We start from the raw sequence: 26791 nt of genomic DNA on the forward strand, positions 1-26791 counted from the left end.
AGGTCGTTGGAATTATGTTCCACCACGTTGGCTATTCCCTCCCCCTAGTCCTTTCTTATTTCAAACATAATTGTGAGGTATATAGTTTCTTCTTTCCTCTTTATCTTATAGGTTGACAGAAAGGACATAAACGAGGCGGATGGGATTGGGGCAGTCCACAAGACTGACAGGGGCGAGGTGGTGGATGCGGAAAATGAAGCATGATAAGAGTACATGATTTTGGTGGTAAATCAACAAGAGTGAGATGGTTGATGTGGATTAATGAAGCACAATTCATGCTTTTGATAAGGATGAGTGTTGGTGGTGTGGGGGTTGAAACATAGTCTCTTTAGAAGACTAGACTCATTTAGTTGTTTGTATGTACAAGATTTTGGCAGTAATCAGCGAGAAGTTTGATGTGGACTTGAAGAAGCAAAATGCATGTTTTCGTTAAGGATGAGTGTTGGTAGTGTGGGGGCTGAAGCATGAGCATTTAGTGTCTTACTTGTTTTGTTTAGGGGGAACCTTTTCAGAATATCTATTAAATATATTGTGAAATGCACATAAGAGATCAAAACCAGTCTAGTTAGCTTCTTACTTCTTACTCAATTTATAGTTTATACAAAGGTACCCATTTGGGTTGGCTTAGCTTAAAAGGGTATGCTAAAAGGGTGGGTCGGCTTAGGTACATGCATCCTAAAAAGGGTGTGCCAAAAGAGTGGCACAAAGGCATACATGCACACCACATTTCCCCCCTGAGAGAAACAAGGAGGTTTACAACACGGGGAAAGGATGGGGGTCAGAAGATGGGCCTAGGGTGGCATATTGGCAGGTTCAGAATGGACGTCAATAGACGATTTTGGTGGGAGGTGAGGATCACACCCATAGAGTGCTCTAAAAGGGCTGATTTGTGCGGCAACCTCCTACTTGAGGGTCTTGTTGAGGCATTCGGTGAAGATGGCGTGGGGATGTAAACATCTACGGACACGTAGTTGAGTTGCAACGACGTTGAGGACATCCCCCGTGGATTTGTTGGCCTTGATAGTTGGACGGGGCTAGTGACGGAAAACGAGCTATCAATCGGCGAATAGAGATCAATCACTCTTGTGGACTGAGGGCCACCTGGACTTAGCTGAGGTGGGGGACATGAGGGCTATCGTGTCAGAGGGGGATCGAGGAAAGATCATATGGTGGCGAAGATCAATCGCTCCTGTGGACTGAGGGCCACTTGGACTTAGCTGAGGTGGGGGACAGGAGGGCTATCGTGTCGGAGGGGGATCGAGGAAAGATCATATGGCGGCGAAGATCAATCACTCCTGTGGACTGAGGGCCACCTGGACTTGGCTGAGGTGGGGGACAAGAGGGCTATCGTGTCAGAGGGGGATCGAGGAAAGATCATATGGCGGCGAAGATCAATTGCTCCTGTGGATTGAGGGCCACCTGGATTTGGCTGAGGTGGGGGACAAGAGGGCTATCGTGTCAAAGGGGGATCGGGGAAAATATCATTTGGCAAAGAAAGATCAATCACTCTTGTGGTCTAAGGGCCACCTGGACTTGGCTAAGGTGGGGGTCAGGAGCGCTATCGTGTAGGAGGGGGATCAGAGAAACTCATGGGACAAGAAGTTAATGGGCAACCTAAGGTGATGGGGAAGAGTTGGTGGAGCAAGACATAAAAGTGGTGTGAGAAAGTGAGTGTCTAAGGTGAAGGTGTAGTGGGCTTACGTGCTAGAGAGGTATAGATGGCGATCGCCAAAAAAGGACTTGGATGGAGGAAGCGGTGGATATCGGGAGGCCTAACTAGTGAACTAAGGCAGTGCTAATAGAAGAGATACTACTACAAGAGACTAACAAGAGTGTCGGTGATGGTGGCGAGGGCGATGCTACCTACGAAGCGGAAGAGGCGGATGCTTGGATGTGGGGGACTGGTACCCCGCATCTCCACCAATATGTGAAATGCACATTAGAGATCAAAAACTGTCTAGTTAGCTTCTTACTTCTTACTCAATTTATAGTTTATACAAAGGTACCCATTTGGGTTGGCTTAGCTTAAAAGGGTATGCTAAAAGGGTGGGTCGGCGAGTGGCACAAAGGCATACATGCACACCACTATATAACTAACTTTTATAATTCCCTTGAATCATGAAGTTTTACCTTTGAACCATAACAATTTCTTTAAGCTTTAGTTTTCTTTTGAGTTTATAAAAAGTAACCTTTTAACAATTCAACTCAAGTCAAAATTGAACCAAAAAATCGCAAATTTACAACTTACAAGCTTGTAGATCCCTCAAAACGATTTGATTTGAAAATTTTCAAAACATTGTTGGTTTAAAAGTTTTCACACTTCAATTAGGATTGGTTAGGTTGCAAAAACCTTTAACAGCTTCAATTTGCAACTCCCAAACCAGACTATTGCCAATTACTATTCATATATATTCCTTATAGAATGAGGAATTGTCCTTATTTCAAATCAATTTCTCATTACATATGAATGGATTTTCATTCTATACAATGGCTGAGAGTTAACATGACCTGGCAATTAGAATCCTTGCAACCTTTTTCTCATAAATGTCATCACTCTAATGACTAGATTTTCAAGGAATCACGACTCTAGTGAACAAAGGAAAGCACTTATGAGGTTTTCGTAGGCAATTCAATATGTTTGAATTAAAACTTGTTCATATTATTTCTTCTCTAGACAAGGCAAATACATTGCGAACATTTGAAACATGATGACATGTATGGATACACAGAACTACCAACTAGATTTGTGGCAATTGTACAATATTTCTTAATCATCCAATGGGGGCCAATGAATCATGTATTTTACATGGTTGGGAACTCAAATCGCCACTTTGCTCTCAATTGAGACTCTCCTAAAGACAAGACGGTTACGGTAACACAATTGCTTCAGCATCTATTACAATTGATAAAGCAAAAGTTAGTAGTGACAAAGTTATTTCCATGCATGTGAAAATGCATTGTGATTTTTTCATGAGTTTACATCATGCAAATATTTAAATCAGTGAAAACTAGCCCATGCATCAGAAACAAGGAAAATGTTTGTCATTGTAACATTGAGAGGGTATTATATATATAGTCTATATAATACAGAGAGATTACTATTATTATGGGAAAGCAAGTATAACAAAATACATATGAATTATTATTGATAGATGGTCAACATATGTAGTATCAACCAATATTATTATGGCAAAGCAAGTATAACAAAATACATATGAATTATTATTGATAGATGGTCAACATTGATGATGATGATGAGGATGATGATGATGGTATGAATTATGCTTAGTTGTTACCTGATACTTGATCAGCCTTTGCTTAGTAGACCTCCACATTCCATTGTTCATCCTTCTTCAATTGCTTCTTGTACTCCAACCAATTATATCCTACAAATAGGAATAACAAAAAACAGGAAATGAAGAGAACAATTTTCGCACATGAGGAAAAGTGAAAGAAAAAGGCGAGATATGACAGGCAAAGTGCAATGTGATGCATCATTGACTCTTAACGATGAAGGTATACATGAATGAATCTGAGAAACCAATCAGAAAGAGAGAAAATTTAGGAATAACTTCTTTGTGACATATGACATGCAAAGTATGATGCATTGCCTCTTAACGACGAATGTATGTATACATGAATGAATCTTAGAAACAAATCAAAAAGACAGAAAATTTAGGAATAGCCTATAAGTATTGATACTTATATAACTATCATGCAAGTCTCAAGAGACAATTGCTTATATTATTGGGAGGATGAAAACTGTAGTTTCCAAAACAAATACATCGCAGCAATATTAAAAAGGGCAGAAGAAAACATACCATCACGAGCAGCCAAACTGATCATGATATCATCTATGCCCTTCTCCATCCCTTTCAATCCGCACATGTATACATATGTATTATCCTTCTTCAAAAGCTCCCATAGTTCATCAGCATACTCAGCCATCCTAGTCTGGATGTACATCTTCTCTCCTTTAGCGTTGCTTTGTTCTCGGCTGATTGCAAGATCGTATCTGAAGTTATCAGGTGCAATTTTCTTCATTTTCTCGTACTCCTGCAGTTTCATGAACATCATACTATATAGTAAGCATTTATGGAGAATAATTTTTTCTCATATTCATAGTAGACAATGCTGTAAAAATAATACATCAACGTAGAGGAGAGAGCTTGATGTTGGGACACCCAAGAATAGCCAAGCAAGTCCATTAAACTGCGACAAACCCACACTCATAATGAGGATTTTTTGCGCAACAAATTTCAAGATGAATTCAAAAAAAAAAAAAGATTTGGGTACCTTGTAATCATCATGTTTCTCAAAAAACATTCTCCACAAGAATCCTCTGAATGGAGCAATGCCTGTACCTGTTGCAAGCTGTATAAAACAATGGCATATGGATGGCAGGTAATGAGTTATAGTCTATATATTACAAAGATCCTGGAAACATTTGCAAGCAGTTAGGGAAGTGAATCTCAGACAAACCATTATAATTGTGGCGTTAGGGTCTTTTGGCATCAGCATCTCCTTTCCAACAGGGCCTGTGATCGCCACTTCATTTCCAGGAGTCAAGTCACCTACACAGGTTAAAATTCTCTATCTATCTATCTATATCTCTCTCTAGATGTGCATTATCCAATCAAGAATTGCACAGTCAACAACCTCTCTTTAGTCCTCACTGTGACCCAAACTGAATAAAACAAGTTATGCCATAGATGAGGAAATTTAAAGGGAAGTTTAATTATTATCTGAACACATCTTTCATATTTCCCATAAAGTTTTCTTCTACAATTTGTATTTCATATAATGGGATTCATCTTCCTTTGTACATGCTCTATTTTAGAGTAATCATCTTTAACCAGGCTCTCAACCCTCCAAATAAATCCTGATCATGGTAAAACATTTTATGTCATTAAGACAAGCTGATTTATAAATAGTTTAATCTTGGCCTAACTTTTCTGACAATATGAAGCGGAGAGAGTAGTTCTGCTGCACTAAGCTGTCATTAATATAAAACATGGTACAAAAGCTTACACAAGAAGTTTGAGCAGACACCCTTTACTTCTTCTCCCTTATCATTGACATAGATCAGTCTTTTCACACATAGTGAAACCTGAGCAATAATAACCCTTTGAATGAGAAATATACTGAAACTTTTTATAGGTATGGAAGCACAACATTCAAGAAGGTAAATTTGACTTACTGTTTTATAGTCTCCAAAATCCCCTGGAGCACTACTGGCAATAGAGTAAAGTCGAAGCTTGTGAGGCTTTCCATTTGCATCATTACCAGGAGGAACAATGCCTATGGATTGTCCTTCTCGGTATTTAACAAGCCCTATTCATCAATACAGATAATATTAATTTTGCAGTGTAATCTGTTTGTTGATCTTTTACCACATATGAATAATGAATCCATATAATAAAGGAATCCAATGCTTTTCTGGCATTTGTCCAATGAGTGAATTTTTACCTTCAGTGCTGAACACCATATGCCAGGTCTCTCCAGGAGCATCATCACCAACGATCTTTGAATTGAGAAGGCATTTTCCAATATATGGGGTTTTGGGCTTGTATGTATTGACGATCACTCCCTCTTCATTCTTCTTGGAATGTTTCTTGGCAGGCACAGGTGTTGCAGCTGTTGTTTCGGTCTCAACTGATGCTCTGATGAAGGAGACCTTTTTTCCTCCTAGTGTAGATGAAGAATCCACCCAAATTTTGTTCCCACTCAAAAAAGCCTATCACAGATGAAAGAAATTTTTGAATTGCTCCTCTTTTGAAGGTTGAACTTCTTTCTTACAAAAGATGTTGATAAACCAAATCAAATATCTATGGCTTTATGCAAATCCATCAATCATAAAAAAGATTCCAAAGACAAGATCAGCTAGATAGATAGATAGATAGATTCTATTATTGTCTTCGGAGGTCAAATATGACCTATGAGACCAGAAATATTACATGTCACGTGAAAGTGAATAGCGACTCTTGATGTTCAAGAACTTTATCAATGAATGTTGCAATCGAGAGCGCACATTGTGGTTGTCAGACAAGGCTAACGGGAAAATAATTTAAGATTGCTCAAACGATATCCTGGGTGTAGAGAGATTTCTCCATGTTTCTCTTCACTGCTTCACAGAGAAGGCAATGCATCTGAGGGAAAGAATATAATATCAAGTGTGAAATTCACAACTATCATGTGAGCATTGCCATGCTTGTGTTTCTTTTATAACAAATGTGAGATTTGTGAGAATATTTGTGACTATCATGGAAAATCATGATGCTCCGTCTGTTTTACAGAGATCAAAGGAAAATTATGTCACACATTTGTGTATGAAATGCATAATTATCATTGTTCTCAGCTTCTTTTACAAATCAATGGTGAAATTTGGGGCGAATTTTGATGATCATCATATCTTAACATTGGTTTTACAAACCAAAGGCAAATAACATGTGATAATGTCAATGACTGTCATGTGAAGATCACTCACACCATATCGGTTTGTTTTTCCAGATCAAAGGCGAAACTTTTGTGGCAAGTTGGGTTTTAGATTTTAAACATATCCAAGGTGAAATTGTGTAACTAAGTTGCTGCATGAAAGTGCAGAAATATCATGTCATAAGATCACCGTGCGTTCAATTTTCTTTCCAAACAGAACAAGAGAGAAGAAAAAAAGGGGGGTGGGGGGGGTGAATGAATTTTGGGGAAGGGAAGATGGGTACAAACAATAACAATAACGAGAAACATCGGAATATAGAACAATACAAACATACCCTGTTGCTAGAGCTGAAGGAACCATAATGCAGGTGAGAGGAAGATGATGCAGCAGTAGTTGCAGCAGAGAAAGACATGGCCAGGGAGGAAGCCATTGCAGGTGCTTCCTTCTTCTTCTTCTTCTTCCTTCTCCTTTCTTCTTCTTCTCCCTCTTCCTCCTCCTCTTCTTCTTCTTCTTCTTAGCCATAGCTAACTTTTGTATTATCATATTGTATGTGGCTCTCAATGGATAGCTTATCTCATCCACACACACACACACACACACACACAAGGAGACAATAACAAAGTGCCTAACTTAAGCTTCTCTTCTTCTTCTTCTTCTTCTTCTTCTTCTTCTTCTTTCATATACCTGCCTGGTCCTGACCGCACCCCGGCCATGTACCGCATTCATACAGATCCCGGCATACCCCCCCCCGTATGCCTTCATGTTTCCCTGCCTTATCCCAATATGACACTTGATGGTCAGTGCCCACCCGCCCATCCCTTCCTGTTGCCCTACCCTGTTCCCTGTTCCCTGTTCTCGTCACATCAGTGGTCAGTGTTCGCATGTCTCTGCCACCCTAGGTTCTCTGCCAATCCTTTGTGCTATGTCCCCCCAAGCCTATGCTACTATGACCACACACAAAAAACGCATCGGATTGCGAAAACACGTGCGGCATGAATCGTTTGGTTTGTGTATGGAGGGTTTTTCCTAATGTCTCGATGTGTGCACATGTGTAGGTTTGCATTTGTTAGGTCCTTTTCATACAACACAAACAGTTTAGTCTTATGGTTCCTTTGGCTAGTGTCGTCACTTCTTAGAATATGCTCCAACTATGTTCAATTGGGTTTGCGCAATTGTGCATGAAAAGCAGCTCACAATCGAGGTGCTTGGAGCTCATTTTGAGAGTGACGACACGTGCTTCCCCTTGTGTTACATGGAGATTGAGCACCTCGGGGGTTTCTATGGTTGTGATCATGGCATTAAATTCGTTAATCATACTAATATCTGCAAGTTTTATTGGTTCAAGTATGACGGGTCACAAAGTAGGTTTAGAATTAGTGACCAACCAAAATGAATGCTCATGTGGCACAATTTTTATTGGTGCAAAATCAATGGAATGGTCATAGGCTAGGGCCTTTTTTATTAAGGTCCACGAAAATTTATGTTTAACGCAACATAAAAAACGTTGTTTGCAATAAAATGCAAGCCCTAACCTCTTCTAAAACCCTATTCAAACAGAGCATCTAGGGGGACTATCTCTTGTCATGACAAGCCATTTGTCACATATATGTGGGGTAGGCAACTTCTAGCCTTGTTAGTTAATGTTGGACACTAATTACTCGAGCACATAAGTTGTCCCATGTTGATATCAATCTAGCGAGGTTCAATCGCTAACCAAAAGTGTTACATGGGCATCCACGTTCTTTGATACTTAGTTTCAAGGAGAAGGTTGATAGGTTTTCAACATTACCACAAAATCATCTGAGTTTATCAAGGTTCATGGATAGTTTGCTACACATGTGCTTATATCTCATACTATGCTTGGGTGCATCTAGTATGTGCCCTATTTTATGGTGTGCTAAACTGTTGCATTGTATGAAAAGGACCTAACAAATGCAAACCTACACATGTGCACATCAAGACATTAGAAAAAGTCGGCGGCATACACAAACCAAACTATTCATGCCACCCAACCTCGTGGACATGCCCATCTATTTTAAATGATGGAGAGGTTTGTGCAATTACAAAACCTTGATTTACTAGCATCATTGTGTTTTGTTTTATCAAGAAATTATTGAAACCTTGCAATTGTCTAGTAATGTTGATCCCATTGGTACATAGAACGAACAAAACATCAAAGTACTTTTAGCCTATGGTTATTTGCTAGCAATACAAAATGTTAATATTATGTTAATCTTTTTTCATGGTGATAAAACAAAGGACACATTATTCCTACCATCAAGCATGCTTTGGTTTGATGACGATCAAATTTGTGTGAATGGCAAAAGAAGGGATAGATAAACAAATATTATGTTACATGTAGGTGCATTTCTTATCCGTTTATCTTTAGATGTCTATACCGATAATTGCTTTCTCATTGAACTCTCTTAGGATAGACTTCTTGGGTCACTCGAAATGTCTCTCTTTTTCACGTGTTCGATATTTGTAAACTGAACATTGGAACTCTATGGAATAGGTGGATCTATTTATCATTATGTTGTACGTATTCATGTAAACACGCTTTGAAGATTCTCTACGCTTAAGGAACCCATCACAAGACTAATTTGAATGAACTAAAATATTTAGGTTGGCCCTCCATACATTAAATTCACAAGATGCATAAGGATCTTATGAGAACGTCTTTGAAGCATTAGCCTTGGCCCCTAAACATAGACATCAAAGCCCATAGTAAATGTAGTGATAATCTTGTATAGCAATATAGTCTCAGATTTATCCTCATCACTTGAATGACAACACCAATTATACTAAATGCATAGGGGGATTCTGAGTGTCGAGATATGGATTTTACTTCATTAAAAGAAAATCAACTCGGATATATTGTTGTTTTCTAAAAAAAACTATAATCCATAACCACTTACCCAATTTCATTTAGTTTGAGATGGAATTAGCAAATCAAATATTTAAATGTACAACAAGCTCAATGACTTAACTATAGTTTATTCAAGCCCATTTTTATGACATGAGGCTATTAATCTTATATATATCAATCGGCAACGGTTTGGTTTGAACCGAACCGAACCATGAAACCGTGGCTTAACGACTTAACGATTTAAACAGTTCGGTTTGGTTTTGTTTTAACATTTTGAAACCGCGGTTTAAACGGTTTAATGTTTTTAAATTTATTTTTTAAAACAACCTTTTCATTTTTAAGCCCAGTTCTCTCATTTTAGGAAAGATATTTAAAATTTTGACCTAAGTTGAAAACCGAAACCGAACCACGAAACCGCGGTTTTAGCGATTTGGAATTTTACCTCGCGGTTCGGTTTAAATGGTTAATGGTTTAGTTCAGTTGGGTTAAAGTTTTAAAATTTTAAAATGGTTAGGTTTGGACATTCTCGAACCGTTGCCGATTGTTACTTATATACCCATAACCCATCCATTTTTTTGTCGAGAAACAAAGACAGTGGAGGAGAATGACACAAATCAAACGAGAGGGAATTCATGACACCCCATGTCTTCTCGAATGGACATTACAATCAGTGGTTTATTTGCCCTTGCATGGAATGTCGATGTATATAGACAATTGAAATATGTGATTCTCTATTGACACGTTATCAATTTAGAGCTCACATTCAAAAGAAAGAAATGGAACATCATCCCATCTCCTTTCGCCAACGGAACTTACGATTGGGCCCAAAAGGCCCCAAACTATGTAGGTGCGCAAATGTAGAAAACCCGTCATGTGAAAAAATAAATCATGTCATTGTTAGTGTCTGAGAAAGAACTGCAACTATCCAAGTATTTATACGTTGAACTAGGATAAATAGGTAATGAGTCGATGAACAATCATGCACACTAACATACATGTATATATGCAAGAAATTGATCAAGGTATTACTCTTATGATTGAACTATCAAAATACTTGTGAAAGATTGAAATGACCAATTTACACACCCACTTTCACACATGATGATGTATTATCTTTCTCGATGTTTGGAATTTATAACCCAATTGAGGATTGGAGCAAGCATGTAGATGCAATCAAATAATAGAATATCTTCTCCACACATTAGTCTCAAACGAATCACATGTCGTTAGTACATCTAGTGGCTTTTAAATATGCAAAAACAAATCGAATTCCTCAATTATTGATTCGATTATTTGGGGTTCCACATGCCACTCATACAAATAATAGAATCACCTATTTGATGCATTACTACCACGAGATAAAATATCAGCAATATACTCCTCCCTCCCCCATTCATGGGGAAGAGTTAGCTACTATAAATACCACCCATTTGTTTAGGCATCACGCCCGAACCTATTTGTTTAGGCATGATGCCCAACCCAAGCACAACCAGGCATCATTGCGGGTAAAGAGTGCACTGCGTGGTGATTGTCAATGCCAAAGACAAGTAAGTGGACACGATCACGTAGCATATACGCCAAACCTAGGGTCACCGAATATCAAGAAGAATATCTAACATGTGAAACGCACGAAACCATAAGAATTTTGGTCAAGCTACCGCTCAAATGCGTGTTTATGTATCTTTGGATTCAATTCTTGTAATACCTCTCACCTACCCCCCAAAATTGACGCAACATGTTATGTTATTGCTTTTATATGCATATGATGTGGTACTCTTCTCATATGATTTTGATATTATGCAACATTTACTCAGGGTATTAGAAGAATTTTGCCATAGTAGGGGACTAGTGGTGAATGTGGAGAAAACAAAGATGACGGCAGTGCAAACCATCCAACCCCATCATTACCCTATGCTCACATATACAATTTGTCCAAAGGTTTAAATACCTTGGTATTGATGTACCCGCCACAAATAAATGGAGTGCATGCTTTGATTCTAGGCATCAAGCTGGTTGGAAATCGTATCCCCTTTTCGAGAACCAATGCAACCAAAGTGATACTTGTGGATGCGAAGTAAAATTAATGTTGTTCAATGCCATGGTAACTCAAGTATTACTTTATAGAGTAGAAGTATGGGATGACACTATCTCTCTTAATGCATGGAATGAGATTGAGAAAATTCAAAATATGTTTAAAAGGAGGCAATCAGGAGTTAAATGCATTACCTCATAGCAGTTTGTGCTCTTGGAAACAAGTGTTTGGTCAATAGAGATATCGGCACTCCAAATATATGTTACAAAAGTCAAGAATATGCCGAATAATTGATTACCACATCTTCCTTGGAATGTTGGATGTAAGCTACAAAAGAATCATAAGAGTAAAATTCTCTCATTCGGTTGGGTTGTTGACATAAGAAACTGGTTAAGAAGATGGGTTGTGGATGATTGTTTAGAGCTTTCGAGTGATGCTATGTATTATTTAATGATCGGGTAAAGGTTGGTGGAATCATTAACGATGAAGTGGGAAGATGCTAAGAGAACAAAGCTAGAATACTGCATTGCAAATGTCAACCCTGAATGTTGGTTTCAATACAAGGCAAGAATGCATGTTGATCGTATCCAACCTTATCTCATTACTGATATTAGTAGTAATGCACATAGAGCCCTCACACTCCTCGCACTCGATCTCACAAGCTAGGTATTGAAGTGGCATCATGGTATAAAAAATGTAACGAATTTGAAGGCATAGAAAGTATGCAATGAAGGCATACTAGAGGGTGAATGTCACTTGTTCTCCACACACTCGACATATAGCGCAATACGTTCAAGATACGATGACATATTAAGCGGGAGTGATAACTTAAGTGGCATACTTAAGACACCACCTAGAAGAAGGTCGAGCTCGTATGCGTATGCCTGCCTTATTCACGTATAGAGACTTTGTGCTTCAATGTAAGAAATCCGCTTCTTACGAAGGAGACACATATGAAGAACAAACACATGTATACTCTGGTCCCATAGGTCAAAACTGGGCCCTTTATGGACGATAAAAACAAGTCTAAATTCTAAATTCTACCCCCCCCTCCTCCCCAAGTCATTGGCAAAAAGATTGAAATTCCCACTTTGCCCCTTTGTATCTGTTGTCCGGACAAATGTGAAACCTGAGTAAACCCTAACTCTCTTTTTGGCTCGATGGAAATGCGTGTATATATGTATTGCTTACCCTCAGCCCCCGATTTTCCTTTTCTGTGTAGAGTCTGTGCAGGAGAGCGACGAAGGAAAAGTCTGGAGCTTCGACTGTAGGACAAGATGCAGATCTTCGTGAAAACCTGTTAGTTTCTTCCTTACTTCTACTAATATTCTATTGCTCTTATCATCTGTTTTTGTTTTCATCTTTAACGCCTTGATTTCCGTTGAACTTGTTACGAAAGCCCATTTGGTTTTGTCTCGCTTGGTTTTATCTCTTACAGATTAGAGTTTTTTTACATAAGGAGATGTTGCACTTCATACAGAAGATTTTTAATTATTTTCTAGGTTCTATGGATAATGTTTTAGGGTTTTCTGGATGGGATTAAGGGAGATTTTGAGGCTTAGAAATTCGATATTTTTACTACCCGGTACACAGATATTTGACTTCAAGATCGTGTTGTAGGGTTTGTGAGTTGTGTTTCAAATACCAGAGTTTGACACATAGCAAAAGGTAGTCTTGTTATGACGCAGAAAGTATTTAACTTGCTAGAAATTTCTTATGATTTCGTCCACTATCATGCATTCAGATTTTCCGTTAAAATATTTTATGTGCGTTTAGTCACTCGGAAAATGGGACTGTAGCAATTAGGTTAAGAGGTTACTATTTGGGAAGTAACATCTGTAGCAAAAGGTAGTAAGCAGAAAGTATTTAACTTGCTAGAAAATTCTTATGATTTCGTTCACTATAATGCATCCAGATTTTTCTGATATAATCATTTATATGCGTTTAGTCACTCGGACAATGGCACCGTAGAAATTAGCGTAAGAGGTTACTATTTTGGAATGAACATCTATGTCTGTATTCCGTGTTATGTGATACACCAATTTCTCTTTGCTCCTGAATACATTGCGTGTGTTATTTTGATGTCCAGTAACTGGTAAGACCATCACTTTAGAGGTAGAATCCTCTGATACCATCGACAATGTCAAAGCCAAGATCCAAGATAAGGAAGGGATACCCCCGGATCAGCAGAGGTTGATCTTCGCCGGGAAGCAGCTTGAGGATGGGCGAACCTTAGCTGATTACAACATCCAGAAGGAATCCACTCTCCATCTCGTGTTGCGGCTGCGTGGTGGGGCTAAGAAAAGGAAGAAGAAGACATACACGAAGCCGAAGAAGATCAAGCACAAGAAGAAGAAAGTGAAGCTCTCTGTCTTGCAGTACTATAAGGTGGACGACTCAGGGAAGGTTCAGCGCTTGCGCAAGGAGTGCCCTAATGCTGACTGTGGAGCTGGTACCTTCATGGCCAGCCATTTTGATCGCCACTATTGTGGCAAGTGTGGGCTTACATATGTCTATCAGCAGAAGGCATAGGCTTCATACTTAGGGTTTGGACCTTCTATGAAGGAGTAGGTTGCATGCATGAAATTGAGTTTTTGTGTCTGGTGTTTCTTGCGGACTATTAAAAAGTATCCTGTTAGTTGTTTAAATATTCAATTGCCAGTTTTCTATGCATTACAAATGTGAATGTTAACTGTTCTTTTGTTTAATCTTGTGCTGACCATATCTTCATAAAATAGACGTTTTTCTTGGATAATCTTGCCTTAAACTTAAATTGTGTTGCCTTAATGTCATTATTATTGTTGCTAGATTTTTAAGTAGACACGAAAATCAATACATTGTGAATTTTTTGGATCAATTAAGAGCTTGTACTAGAACAGGTGAAACATCCTTTGATCAGAGAATCTGAAGCAACCCAATATTACGTAATTTGGAATGTTCCTGGTTTACAGACTTGTTAATGGAAGAATATAGACGATGAGTTCAGCTCAAGAAGAGTTTCATTTCAGCCAGGTTGATACTGGGTAATAGTAAGTTGAATAGTCTGAGAAGTTTAATTAACCAGTGACATGCCATGTACCGATTTTGTGTATCTATTTATCTCTGAGAGTTATATAAACGTAGTCCTGTCCATTGCATAATTTCCATCAAAGCTCTGCCTCCTGGGATAAATTTGATTAATAAAAATATTCAAATCTTAGGATGACTTATCATTCTAAACATAATGTATGAAGGCTTTGTTCATAGGTGTGCCTTCTCTTTCCCATTTTATTATATCACCTTTATCTCTGTTCATTTTTTTATCCAGTAAAATAAAGGGACTTGCAGTGGGTTCTCCACAGTTGTATGAACAAACTTTATAGAACTAAATATAGGTTGAAGATTGAAACTAAATATATTGGTTCTCCAGTCACATAGAAACGTTGGTATGGGGAAAGGTACCGAAGTAAAATTACTTCAATACTGAGAAATGGAAAAGGCCTTTTATATAAAACAGAGTTTCTTTGCATGACATACTTCGACTAAATGAAATGGTGATTGACATCAGTACCTCTGATTATCTACATTTTAAAATCAAACTCCCGAAAATTTATAACAATGAGAAACTGGGCATCCAAGTAAAATGGATCATTTCCCTTTGTTTATGCGAGAAAGAGAGAGAATGGAAACTCTGAAATACTGCAATGGCTTACGGACACCAAATCAAAGATTTTCTATTGCTGCTCTATTGACAGAAAAAACATAAACTCATCCAGAATGAAATTTTACAAGCTTACAATTGGGAAACATACATAGAGGCAAATATTATATTCTTGTTTATATTATTAAAGAGGTACTGTGTAAACATAATGGAAAAAATGCTATACATTTGTTTTATTTACAGAAAAAGAATATGAAGGTCATTGTTATGCAGAATGAAATTCTACACGGATAGGATTGGAAACATACAGAGGACACATATTATGTTCTTGTTTATATTCAACGAGGCACTGGTAAACATGATGGAAAAAATGCTATACATTGCATGTGAACTAAACCTCCAGTTCGTGTTTCTGTTATGAGAAACCATCGATACATACAGGGCCACATAATATATTCTTTGTTTACATTCAGAGGCAAAAGTACACACGATGGAAAATAAATGCTCTATACACTGCCATATGAACTTGGACCTGTGCTTGATGTTGCTGTTACGAGACGCCATTGATACATACAGATGTATTTACTATATATTCTTGTTTACATTCAGAGAGGCCGAACCAATAGACACAAATGAAAAAAGCTATACACTGCCATATGAACTGGATCTCTGTTTGGTGTTGCTATTACGAGAAGCCAAGATCATAGAAGTTGATGACAACTGCTTGAATTGCCAAAATGGTCTTCAGAAGCTCATCTAGGCAAAAACTTCATATTTCGATGAATTATTTTTCCACAGAAAGCCTGTTGAGGTTTGTTCTTAGCATACCTCTGGTTGTCCAAGGTTAAAATGGATCTGTGCATCTTTATACTGTGTTCACTAATTTGTACACATTCCGGGCACCCTTAATTCCCACATTATATACTGACACTGTGCTCATGCAGAGTTTCTTTATTTGTAACGAGTGGCTTCTATAAACCACAGAGAATGATTGTGTGAGGCGCTATTGCCAACTCCAGTGGATGAAGATGGCAATAAACTATAAGCCAACATAGCATCCCTTCATGGTGAATTTGAATTTTTGTGAAGCACAAAGGAATTTTGTGGTTAAGTGTCTCCAGTTAAGATGTCACCCATCAATCTATTGAAGCAATTTTGAGCAGTTGCCTTAAACCAGTCATCCCCTGGCAAACTGCTACATATTGATGGAACTACAAAGCTGAGAAGAAAGGAGGATATACAATGGAAAATAAGGTTTTTAACTCATTATAATGTACCTCAGAGGATCTTGGTCATGCATGCATTTAGCATTGTTGATAACCTCCGCCACAAGGTTTTGTAGTGTCCGAGTCATACAGTGTCCTTTGAAAGCCATTTGCAGTATAAAATGCATATCCAGCATGAACTGTCTCAAAGAATCACAGTTATAAAATGCATATCCATATTCAGAAAATTAGAACTACTTCAAAAAGAGTACGCACTTGCTGCAAACCAGATCCACCGAGGTCCTTGTCCATGCTTCCTTCTGCTTCCTGCTCATATAATATGTGCTTTGCAAATGCCTGTAAAAGTTTTTTTAGGAGATCAAAAGTGTTCCTATCTCTGCCTTCCAATAGAATGGCAGAAATGTCCCTCAGCTCCTGCACTTTGAAGAACAGATTCTGCAGGGAAACATATCAATATTACTTTTAGACAATGGAAATAAGCATAACCTTACTCTTAGCCTTTGCTTTTATTGGGTTAGAAGTTAGAATGATGTTATCACAAAAGCAGTCATTCCCTGAAAGCTGAACCCTAGGCCCGTAAATGCAGTCCTAGTTAACTTCAATAATCACTGGTGTCCTAACATTCAACCTCTTCTCTAGCCATATTCTTCATTAAAATAACAGTTTACAAGTACCCTTGTACAACCATGTGGAATGAATGCGACAATAACACCATCAAATACATATTTACAAGAAGTATTGGACCTGAAAGAGAGGAGAAGGCATTGGATCTAGATTGTCACCATTGTTATGCCTTAGGATGTAGTCATCAGCTGATAATCTTGATACATCTTCCTCTGTGAAAATAAGTTCTACCACTTTATTTCTGCAATAATGATTTCTGATTCTATCTGTGGCTTTCTGTAACCTATTCTTCCATTCTTTCCTTGCAGTTCCCTGGTTTGAAGGTAAAAGTTTTGGGAGTGCTCTAGTTACCAACTCCTGTTGGAGATAAATTACATTTGCCAGAATTCCTATTTGTTGTTTCTCTGATTTGGCTATGTGGACTCTGATATTCTCTACATTCTGAAACTCCTCTAGGGAAGGTAGAGCTCTCATCAGAACTTCAACATAAGATTCGAAGAGGTATGCAGAGTGATTTAAAACAGCTGCTCCCAGTTCCATGTCTGTCAAACGGGCCATGTCATCAAAATGATTCTGCAGTAAAAAAAAACAAGTTTACTGCTTTCTTTCGAACAACAGTTACAAGTTGTGCCAAAAGATTCTTTCATAGAAATTGGAATCATCCTAGAATTTTGATTGTTTCAAGAAAATAAATCGTGTTTCAACTGAAAATGCTAGGTGTTTAATGCATCCATTAGTTCGGGGTTTGACCCATTCTCAACATGCAGATTTGATTATGTAGGTGAGCACACCTCCAGATTTGTATATGTTCGATGGATATCTCATATAATATAAATGAAGGCATATGGCCATTAGCTAATGGACCTATCAGTGTGTTTTTTATTGGTAACATTTGATTTAGGTGATGGTGGTCAGAATCAATACGTTTTTACGATGAAAGCCAGGGTTTTAACATAATTATGGTCAAGAAAAGAGAAAACTGAAGGCAGAAGAGAGCAAAAATAACTATTATAGCAATAGAAAACAAAATGCTGGAGTGCATAGAAAAATATAAACCAATTCCAAAACACTATGGAACTAAATTCTAACCAAACTTAACGCCCAAATTGATTCCACTGCTACTTTAATAATCTTCTTTTGGAAAATATTTTAGATAACATGTAGGACGTAAAGGACTCTTGTCTCTTTAAATATCGCTACATCTCTTAGATGTTATTTGAGAAGTCAGAGTTCACAATAACGATGAGTGAGAGCATAAGATATGCATTTCCGCCATGCTAATAGAGACAATACTAACTTGTTCTTCAGTGTTGAATTAGTAACTACATGCAGTTGTCAACAAGTAGACCAATCTATTGGCCTAGTGCAATAAATTAGTAACTCTGCAGATGTTCACAAGCAGACCGCTCTATTGGCCTAGTGCTATGGTACCAACTGTTAGAGTCTAACTAATTAGTAGGTAAACTATAAGGAATTATAGACCAAAGAAAGGAAAGAGGGTGGTAGACCACCTGATCACCCCCTAATGATAGTGTCCGACAGACCCCAACCTCCTCGATATCCCATACCATTGAGTGTTGATGCGGGTTGTACCTTTGGTTCCGCAATGATGGCACGTGCTTAACTAACAAGAGAATAGCCACAGACATAGTCTTGATATAGGTGAAGCCTCCCCTGATAAGAAGGTAGCTAGCCTTCTTATATAGGCAAAACGCCTGAGCCCTAGCATGCATCACACTTGACTACATGTGGAGTGGTAAAATGATAACACTCTTAATAGTTATCTCACACTGAAGAATTGTACCTCAATTCATAGCCTCATTTTTTTTGGAATTAGCCTACATGTGCTCATCATAAGATTAGGAAAACTACAGAAAACCTATCTCATGATCAGTTATGGTTATGCACCTAGTATAGGAAAAATAAAAAATGGCTGCATTTCAGGTATAAATTATTATTATTGCTAAATCAAGGGATCTGCTTGCAACTACAACTATATATAAATTATACATGACTAATAATAGTTATATCACTAACAGTCTTCAAGTAACTACAGCAATAATATTCTAGCAAATGTAAAACATCAACTTGCCTGAATCAATTGGTGAAATTTCCACGCACTACTTGATATTTTGATTTGTGATGATATGTGTGAGTCCATCAATTCTGATGGAGGAGAAACTATCCAATCATCTAAAGCTGCAAAAGCAGTGACACTTTCATTGATATGCTTCACAGCATCTTCAAGCATGTCCAGAAACTTTTGTCTGAAATGTTTTGCGAATGCATGACGTAAATATAATCCTTGAGCCTCTAATAATGAGCAATACCCTAAAGCAGTCCATACACACTTTGCTGCTACATGTAGAGCACCAGTTGTTGAACAGTAAAATCTGATGTATCTTTCTATAATAGATAGAAATTTGTCTACTTCATTGGAAGCCCATAAAATCAGCTCTGACATAAATCCTGAAGGATTTCCAAAAATTAAATGAGAATATTTGACAGCCTGCGATAGTGTTGAAAATACAAGCCGGGATAAGGTTGAGATATATGTATCACTGAAGCAACCCAGAGATGAGCTCAACTCCTGAATATTGTAAGTAAGCTTAGCACTGTACGTGCTTAAGAGTAGGCTGTGAGCACGGGGGGCATCATCAAGCCTGCATAGGGCTAAAATTGCTGAACGAAGCTCATTTCCACAAGTGGAAGGTTGCTGTATAATTTCTACAAGAAGTTCTGCAAGAATCACCTTTCTTCTAGAAATTAGTCCTTGTAAATGCTTTATAGAATTCTCATTTGCATACTCTTCATCATTTTCCTCAAAAGCAGTTCTTTCAAGTTCAATCAAGGTCTGTAAGGCCTCACCAACCCGCTTTTCTGCTATTAAAGCATCAAAAGTATCGTGAACTAGTTCATTATCTTCTACTCTTACTGGATAATTTTCATCAGGTGTGGTAATCTTATCGGTCATGTTTGTGAGAAACTCCAGGCCAATATTTTGAACCAATTCTTGAACTACTTCAGCCTGTTTGGAAAGAAGACTTCGCATGGTCAATATTTCCTCTCCTAAATCTGACAGTTCTTGAGAAGTTCTGGAGAAAACATCAAAAGAAAATTAGGTGGCATATGCAATAATCATACATCTACTATTGTGGAAATTAACAAATGTGTGGACAAGAAGAATATGGTAAATCTAAATGTACTAGTGATAATATTTATGAATGAGGAGATATCCATTATGTAGATCTAGAAATAGAATGAGTCAAAACATCATCCTCAATAAGTGTGCTGTCAGCACTTCATCTTAATTCTTATAGTTGGAAACCTAAATATGAGGTGAAAATAGAAGGCAGTAATTAAAAGGTCACAATATCCTCTAGAAGCATTTAAATAATAAAGAATAGATATGATCTTAAATACCTTAAATACCACAGCAACTAACTAATGGTTGCCTCAAAGAAAACTTGAAAGTAGAATACAGATTCACAGTACCTTGCCATAGAGAATATGGTTGTGGTAATCCAGATTTTTCATGGCACCCAAAATGTCTATGTGGAAAATACAAGTGCAGGAATAATAGTAATAGTGATGACTAATAAAGTTATGTTTCGGCAAAAATGTCTATGTGGAAAATACGAGTGCAGGAATAATAGTAATAATGATGACTAATAAAGTTACGTTTCGGCAAATCATCTAGATTTTTCATGGCACCCAGCATGTCTATGTGGAAAATACGAGTGCAGGAATAATAGTAATAATGATGACTAATAAAGTTATGTTTCGGCAAATCATCCAGATTTTTCATGGCACCCAAAATGTCCGTGGAAAATACGAGTGCAGGAATAATAGTAATAGTGATGACTAATAAAGTTATGTTTCGGCAAATCATCTATACATATATCAGTGTATCCATATTCTTACAAGAGGCAAGTGACATCTCAAGAGTTCGTAACAGTAGTCGTACATGGAACATGCTAATGAGATACTCTAATCCAGTAATGAAGAGGTTAAAAATGTTTAACCAAAGTGCAATCATAACTTGAACAAGATGGAATGCATTGAACACAACTGAGGTAAGAGAACTAGATAGGATTTAGCAATGTTTGGAATTACATAATGATATTGAAATGCCATAATCCTAGAAAAGAAGGCATAGTCCATGAAATGAGAAGCCCATAGCTGATCTTTAGTAGAATTAGCGTTCTATCTTTTCAGCTATATGTATTGGATCACAGACACATTTGTGGTGAAAACCACAAAAAATGTTTACAACAAAATGACCAGATTGGTACACACTAGTTTCATAAGTATATAACCTGATATTTGAGACTTGAAAACCATAGAAATAACAAATGAAGTAAATTGAATCTCTTTCCAGTAATCATATTAAATATCCATGCCCTACATAAAATTATCATTTTGGAATTATCATAATAAAAGTAAAAGATAGGAAAATGTATATAAATTCAATTCCTTCTAATGCACCAGGTAAATGGAACTCCAGAAAAATATAACTTTTGATGCAGAGAATTATCAACAGAAAAAACTATTTCAATCTAACAGTTACAAACATTTTGGCAAATGTAACTCTCATAGATTCATCACTTACTGCAAAAAAGCTCCATAATTTGCATAAACACTCTTATACACTTCTTCAAGAGATGCTTCTTTCAACTTTACCAGCTGTGTGTACAATTTCCTGATACTCTGACATAAGGATGAAAAAAGTCAAATACAGTAACAGTTCTGAAAACGAAAAAATTAAGTACATTGAACCCTGTAAATAAGATAAAACCAAACCAAAAATATGCATAAAATATACGTATGATTCGATGGGAAAGATAGGATTCCCCAAACATATAGTATATACTAGTTTTCAGGTGTTCAAATACAGAGTTGGCAAGAAATATTCAAAACACGTTTCCTGCCTTCTTTATGTGCTTGTATGATCTATGGCATTCATTGTTTTCTTTAGTCAATTTCCACCTTTGTCAAGTCTTAACCAAGGAAGATGGGGGGCCATCCAACCCACGTAGTATGACTTAGTTTTTGAGGAAAGCAATTCTTCCTATGCCATTTGGAAATTGTAATATGAATGCTCCAGCTTTAGCAATGTCTTTTCCTGATTGCCAAGATATAAAGTATGTGTATTGAGCATATTGGTGATAGGGATCTAGAAGAACTACATAAGAAAGGATTGTTATTTGGCCAAAAGATAGGAAAACTGGACTTTTGTGAGAATTGCGTATTTGGCAAGCAAAGGTTGGATTAAATCTAATACGATAACCCATCAGATAAAGGAAATAGCCAATTACATCCATTTGGATGTATGACGTTCTTCTCCAGTTTTATTTCATGACTTGCCAAATACATGTTAAGTTTCGTTTTAGACTTCTCAAAGAAGGATTGAGAGTGTATTTTGAAACACAAGAATGAAGTCTTTGTTAAATTTAAGCTATGGAAAACCTTGATTAAAAAGCACCTGGAAAATAGATCAAGCATGTGAGAGCTGACAATGGCTTGGAATTCTATGGAGTGCATTCAACAAGTTCTGGAAGGATCATGGTTTTGTTGGACATCATATTGTGAAACACGCTCCACAATAGAACAGATTTGCAGATCAAATGAACAAAACTTGATTGGAGAGAGCAAGGAGCATGCTCTCAAATGCCAGGTTACAAATGGAGTTCTGGGCCAATGCTATAACTACAATATGTTACTTTGTCAACAGATGCTCTCTTCACCAATTAGTTTCAGGTCTCAACAGTAGGTGTGGTTAGATACTCTTGCTACCTACGTAAATATGAGAATATTTTGTTGCCATGCTACTAATTTGCTTGAAGGAGATATTGAGTCAATGGCAAAAAAATGCATTTTTCGTAAGTATCCTGAAAGAATCGAAGGATACAAACTCTGACATTCAGATACAAGAAAGGTGGGATCAGCAGAGATGTGACTGTTCACAAAGATCAGATGGTCAAGTCTCGTGAGAAGTCTGAAAAGAAGGTGGAGCCACCTGAAGAAACCACAAGGGAGTATCTGCTGGAAGATACAGATACACACCGATTGTGGCACTATTAACTAGCTAGGGAATGATTGAGGAGAATGAATAAGCACCCCCAAAAGTATGGCTATGCAGATTTGGTTATCATGATCCACAATCATACCATCAATTTGTCATTGGTATCTGCACAATGGATTGCTGCAATGAGTGAAGAGATCGAGTCTCTACATAATAATCATACTTTGAAAATCCAATCATGATCCACAATCATACCATGAATTTATCATTGATAACAAATCTGCATAACGGATTGCTGTAATGCGTGAAGAGATTGAGTCTCTACACAAGAATCATACGTTTAAATTTGTTGAGAAGCCAAAACATCAAAAGTTTGTTGGATGTAAATGGTTATTCATGAAGAAAGAAGAAATCCATGGTGTTCAGGATGCAAGGCATAATGCTTGACTAGTGTCAAAGGGTTTTACACAAAGTGAAGGAAGGCATTGACTTCAAGGCATTTTAGCCTCTTAAAAGACATGATGCAAGGCATAATGCTTGACTAGTGTCAAAGGGTTTTACACAAAGTGAAGGAAGGCATTGACTTCAAGGCATTTTAGCCTCTTAAATGACATTAATATATATTTCTTTCATTCTTCTTTCTCTTCCAGAGACGTTAAACATAGCTCAATTCCACTTTTCTTAACATCCTAACTCATTTCAATCTAGATGTCAAGCAACTGTATGTCAAACCAACTTTCTTGCATGACGAACTTGAAGAAATGATTTATATGGCACAACCTGAAGGATTTGAGCGCATTGAATGGTGTTAGAGTTGTTTTTATGCAATGCTCAATACCTGTTACCGCTCCATTAACGGCACATTTCAAACTTCAGTGGTGCTGTCACCACAGGCTCAGGAGGTGGAATAAATGTCTCGTGTTCCCTGCTGTTGAGAACATCATATATAACATGGTGCACAGTAAAACTAATATTGCACACACTAAGTGTGGTAAGCGGATATATGGGAATCCCAGAAAAGGTATATTAATGAACAATTATATGGATTTTGTTATATATGGATATCCACGCTGACAGCTTTCTTCACCCTATTACGAGGGCAAGTTCAAGTAGAGGATTCCTATGTAAATCTAGGAGTCACATTTGCAAGCACGAGCAGGCACTTCTCTATGATCCAAACTGCCAAGGATTGGCTTACTGGTGGATATGTAGCTCTCGCCATGCTTGAATGATAATGCCACTAAGCACATTTGCAAGAGCCATGGTCACCCATGCCCTCATGTACGTTGATGCCGTATTCATCCGTTTGCAATACTCTCCATGAAAGTAGAAGCCTTATTCCAGGCAGCAAACCCCATCATTCGGATTCAAACCACGCCACCTCAAAGAATTACACATAAGGAGTTTGAAGCGTCAAAGCAAATGATGACAATAAAACAACACAGAAGGATCATGGTATTCACAGGTGATAAAATGGTTCAACTGTGATGGTCTCGACATCAAGAACTTGCTACCCTTTTGATATTGTACATATCTCCAAATGATGGAAAGAAAAAAGGTATTGCAACAAGATCTATCACAGGTCAATAATCAAAAGATTTGGTACATACCGAGGGAGCCACTTACCCCAAAGATGGCCTACTATAAAGATCATTACGTGGATTCATACAGAGACTGAGGTATGTGAACGTCTACATGCCCTGTAGTGCTCTCAAAGCAATAGGCCAACTAAAGGTTTCCTCCACCAAGTAGAGATTGAGACAGGCTTGAGCACTCTGCATGCCTAGACCTGAAAGATTTTGCAAATTATGTGAAGAAGTGATCGGAAGAAAGGAATATTTGTGTGAGGTGCCCAACTTTCAACCACATCAGAAAGAAGTATGCAACCCTCTACACAGACTGTACCAGAAATTGAGAAATGATGGAGAAGGCTGACCCATGACAGTGTGGCCAAATCTTGCTTGAGGTTCAAAAGCATAGGGAACCAACCCTGATGTTACCATGTAGAACCATGTCCAATCTTCCCAAGGACACCCAAATGCACATTGCCTCATTTTGCTGCACCATCCAACCTCTGTATGAAGTACAATCATCACCAAAATCATGGATTTTATGCTTGTAATCCATCTCCAAAATCATTCAGCCACATGCATTACGATCATGATCATGGAGCTTTAGGAAACCTACAGCTTTAATTTTCAATTTTTATATGGATGACATGAATTCACCCATATTTGTAACCATCATTTGTCTCATATACGTTCAAAGCATGACTTTAAGCAGAGGTCTTGCCTTCTTGCTAATGTTGTGGCATGAAACCTGGCAGACCAAATGGGCATTCAATATTGACCTATTGGGCCTAAGTGTATAATCATATCAAACCACAAAAAAGAAGCAAGATAATTTTATGAAATAAAAGTATAGCCTATGTATTGAGCTGATGAGCCTATCTATGGCCTCCTTGATTGTATAATTAAAGTGTAAAAACATATTAACCCAAAAAAATCAAGAAAGTGAAATTTATGGAAAATCTCCATGGAATAACCCTAAGTTGTTTATTTTCCAAGGTCCCTGAGTTTTTATTATTTCTTCGAACGCCCCTAAAAGAGCGAAAGGGAATGGATTGACATATAATTTCCCAGACAACACGTATACTTGCTCTTTCAGAAGTTGATCTGGAACATTTGGAGAAATAGCAAAAACTAAGTAGCAATTGAGGAAAGGCAAAAAACTGGGGTGTATTCTCACAAATTTTTCCATCATGGGAGTTAATTACCTTCTCACTTATGGTCTGGTGTGATGTGTCAGATTGTCCATCCATATCGAACTTCTTGATCTTCACAGCTCTGATCTCATTAATAAGTAACTCTGTCTCAACATGGTGTTCCACATAATGATCTCCAATATCTCCATTGCTATTAGACGACGAATTATGATAGGAACGTGAAGAGGCCTTCCGATATAATGCCATTGGAGATCGATGTAAAGCAAACTGAAAACCTTACTTCTTGCAGCAGTTTTCTTCTCTCTTGCTTCAATGTCTGAAGATCAGATATTGACTCAAAAAAGCTAAATTTTTTGGTTTTCTTCCTTCTTGCACAAATGATTTCAGAAAAAACCTTAATTCTTGCAGATTTTTCTTTTCAGATTGGATATTGGGCAAAAAACCTGATTCCTGCACCTTGGCTTCTCAGATTGAACGAGTATGAGTAAAAAAAAAAAAAAACGCTTAATTCAGGAAATCTGTCTTCTCAGATGAGCGGAGTAGGATGATTTTAGAAATAGAAGTAGAAAGAATAACTAATTCGCAAAGAGTTTGCTGCTTATTTGCTTAATAATGAAGGATGCAGGTCAGAGAAAACGCCGCGAGAGGAGAAAAACCTGCGCTCATTCGTCGTTCTTCGTTCTAGATCCTTCATCCGTCGGATTATACCCAGGCTGCGTAAAGAAGAAGAAGAAGAAGAAGAAGAAGAAGAAACCATGGCTAGACCTTGTCAACAATGAGACCAAATCTCTTCCTGCGTTTTCATTTTGCTTTCTGCGTTTCTGCATTTTTGCTTTTCAGATTGTGTTTTTTGCCTTCTGCTTTTGCTTTTTGCTTTCTGCTTCTGTGATTGTCCATAGCAATGGGTCCGGTTTCGGCTCGAACCGAACCGAACCGAAAAACCGTGGGCTAACGGTTTATAGGTTTCGAGATAAATAAACGGTTTGGTTTGGTTTCAAATGGTACTAATTGGTTTCGGTTCGGTTTTGAATTTAGCTGTTCAACGGTTTATCGGCTTATTGGTTTCTGTTTATGTGGTTCGGTTTAAAGGTTTATAGGTTAAAAAATACTCATAAATTTTCCCTATGTCCAGATGAACACTCACGAGCGGGTGAGTAAAGCCGGTGTCCGGAGAAAACCACCGACACACCCTATTAGGGCTCTCGGGTTTTTTT

At 37.7% G+C, this 26791-nt stretch overlaps 3 protein-coding genes across 4 annotated transcripts; 1 reads left to right on the forward strand and 2 right to left on the reverse strand.

Annotated features, from left to right (window-relative positions):
* Positions 1 to 2635: 2635 nt before the first annotated feature.
* On the reverse strand, positions 2636 to 6940 carry LOC147860796 (ferredoxin--NADP reductase, leaf isozyme 1, chloroplastic-like). The gene is made up of 10 exons (XM_087323378.1): positions 6771 to 6940; positions 5470 to 5737; positions 5201 to 5334; positions 5032 to 5110; positions 4483 to 4574; positions 4297 to 4374; positions 4150 to 4212; positions 3822 to 4056; positions 3297 to 3386; positions 2636 to 2893 (listed from the first exon to the last, which is right to left on the reverse strand). The coding sequence occupies exons 1-9, from the start codon at positions 6864 to 6866 to the stop codon at positions 3319 to 3321; spliced, it is 1113 nt and encodes a 370-aa protein (XP_087179504.1). The 5' UTR covers positions 6867 to 6940; the 3' UTR covers positions 2636 to 2893; positions 3297 to 3318.
* Positions 6941 to 12473: 5533 nt separating this feature from the next.
* On the forward strand, positions 12474 to 14034 carry LOC147860797 (ubiquitin-ribosomal protein eS31 fusion protein). Its single transcript, XM_087323931.1, has 2 exons — positions 12474 to 12636; positions 13427 to 14034. Exons 1-2 carry the CDS (start codon positions 12615 to 12617, stop codon positions 13867 to 13869), a joined length of 465 nt encoding a protein of 154 aa, XP_087180057.1. The 5' UTR covers positions 12474 to 12614; the 3' UTR covers positions 13870 to 14034.
* A 1242-nt stretch (positions 14035 to 15276) lies between these two features.
* Positions 15277 to 26327, reverse strand: LOC147860798 (exocyst complex component EXO84B-like). Of its 2 annotated transcripts, none has more exons than XM_087323407.1 (7): positions 25629 to 26327; positions 21440 to 21537; positions 18920 to 19922; positions 16948 to 17400; positions 16459 to 16638; positions 16255 to 16382; positions 15277 to 16172 (listed from the first exon to the last, which is right to left on the reverse strand). In XM_087323407.1, the coding sequence occupies exons 1-7, from the start codon at positions 25821 to 25823 to the stop codon at positions 16085 to 16087; spliced, it is 2145 nt and encodes a 714-aa protein (XP_087179533.1). In that variant the 5' UTR covers positions 25824 to 26327; the 3' UTR covers positions 15277 to 16084. The 2 variants fall into 2 exon arrangements, with proteins under 2 accessions (XP_087179533.1, XP_087179534.1); XM_087323408.1 differs by having other exon boundaries at positions 15277 to 16169; positions 25629 to 26323.
* Between the last annotated feature and the right edge of the window lie 464 nt (positions 26328 to 26791).

This window comes from Azolla caroliniana, unplaced genomic scaffold (genome assembly GCF_043228905.1).
Source record: "Azolla caroliniana isolate FFs.n. ecotype wild unplaced genomic scaffold, voAzoCaro1.0.p SCAF_8, whole genome shotgun sequence".
Lineage (NCBI taxonomy): Eukaryota > Viridiplantae > Streptophyta > Polypodiopsida > Salviniales > Salviniaceae > Azolla > Azolla caroliniana.

Bases quoted from the DNA above. Each gene is read 5' to 3' on its own strand.
- LOC147860796 (XM_087323378.1), bottom strand. From the start codon at position 6,866: ATGGCTTCCTCCCTGGCCATGTCTTTCTCTGCTGCAACTACTGCTGCA. The intron at 5,111-5,200 runs GTAAGTCAAATT...ATTATTGCTCAG, and splicing joins ATTTTGGAGACTATAAAACA to GTTTCACTATGTGTGAAAAG. The intron at 4,375-4,482 runs GTTTGTCTGAGA...TGTTTTATACAG, and splicing joins CTAACGCCACAATTATAATG to CTTGCAACAGGTACAGGCAT.
- LOC147860797 (XM_087323931.1), top strand. From the start codon at position 12,615: ATGCAGATCTTCGTGAAAACCT. The intron at 12,637-13,426 runs GTTAGTTTCTTC...TTTGATGTCCAG, and splicing joins GCAGATCTTCGTGAAAACCT to TAACTGGTAAGACCATCACT.
- LOC147860798 (XM_087323407.1), bottom strand. From the start codon at position 25,823: ATGGCATTATATCGGAAGGCCTCTTCACGTTCCTATCATAATTCGTCG. The intron at 21,538-25,628 runs GTAATTAACTCC...TCCTTATGTCAG, and splicing joins ACCAGACCATAAGTGAGAAG to AGTATCAGGAAATTGTACAC. The intron at 19,923-21,439 runs GTAAGTGATGAA...TGTTTTCTCCAG, and splicing joins AATTATGGAGCTTTTTTGCA to AACTTCTCAAGAACTGTCAG.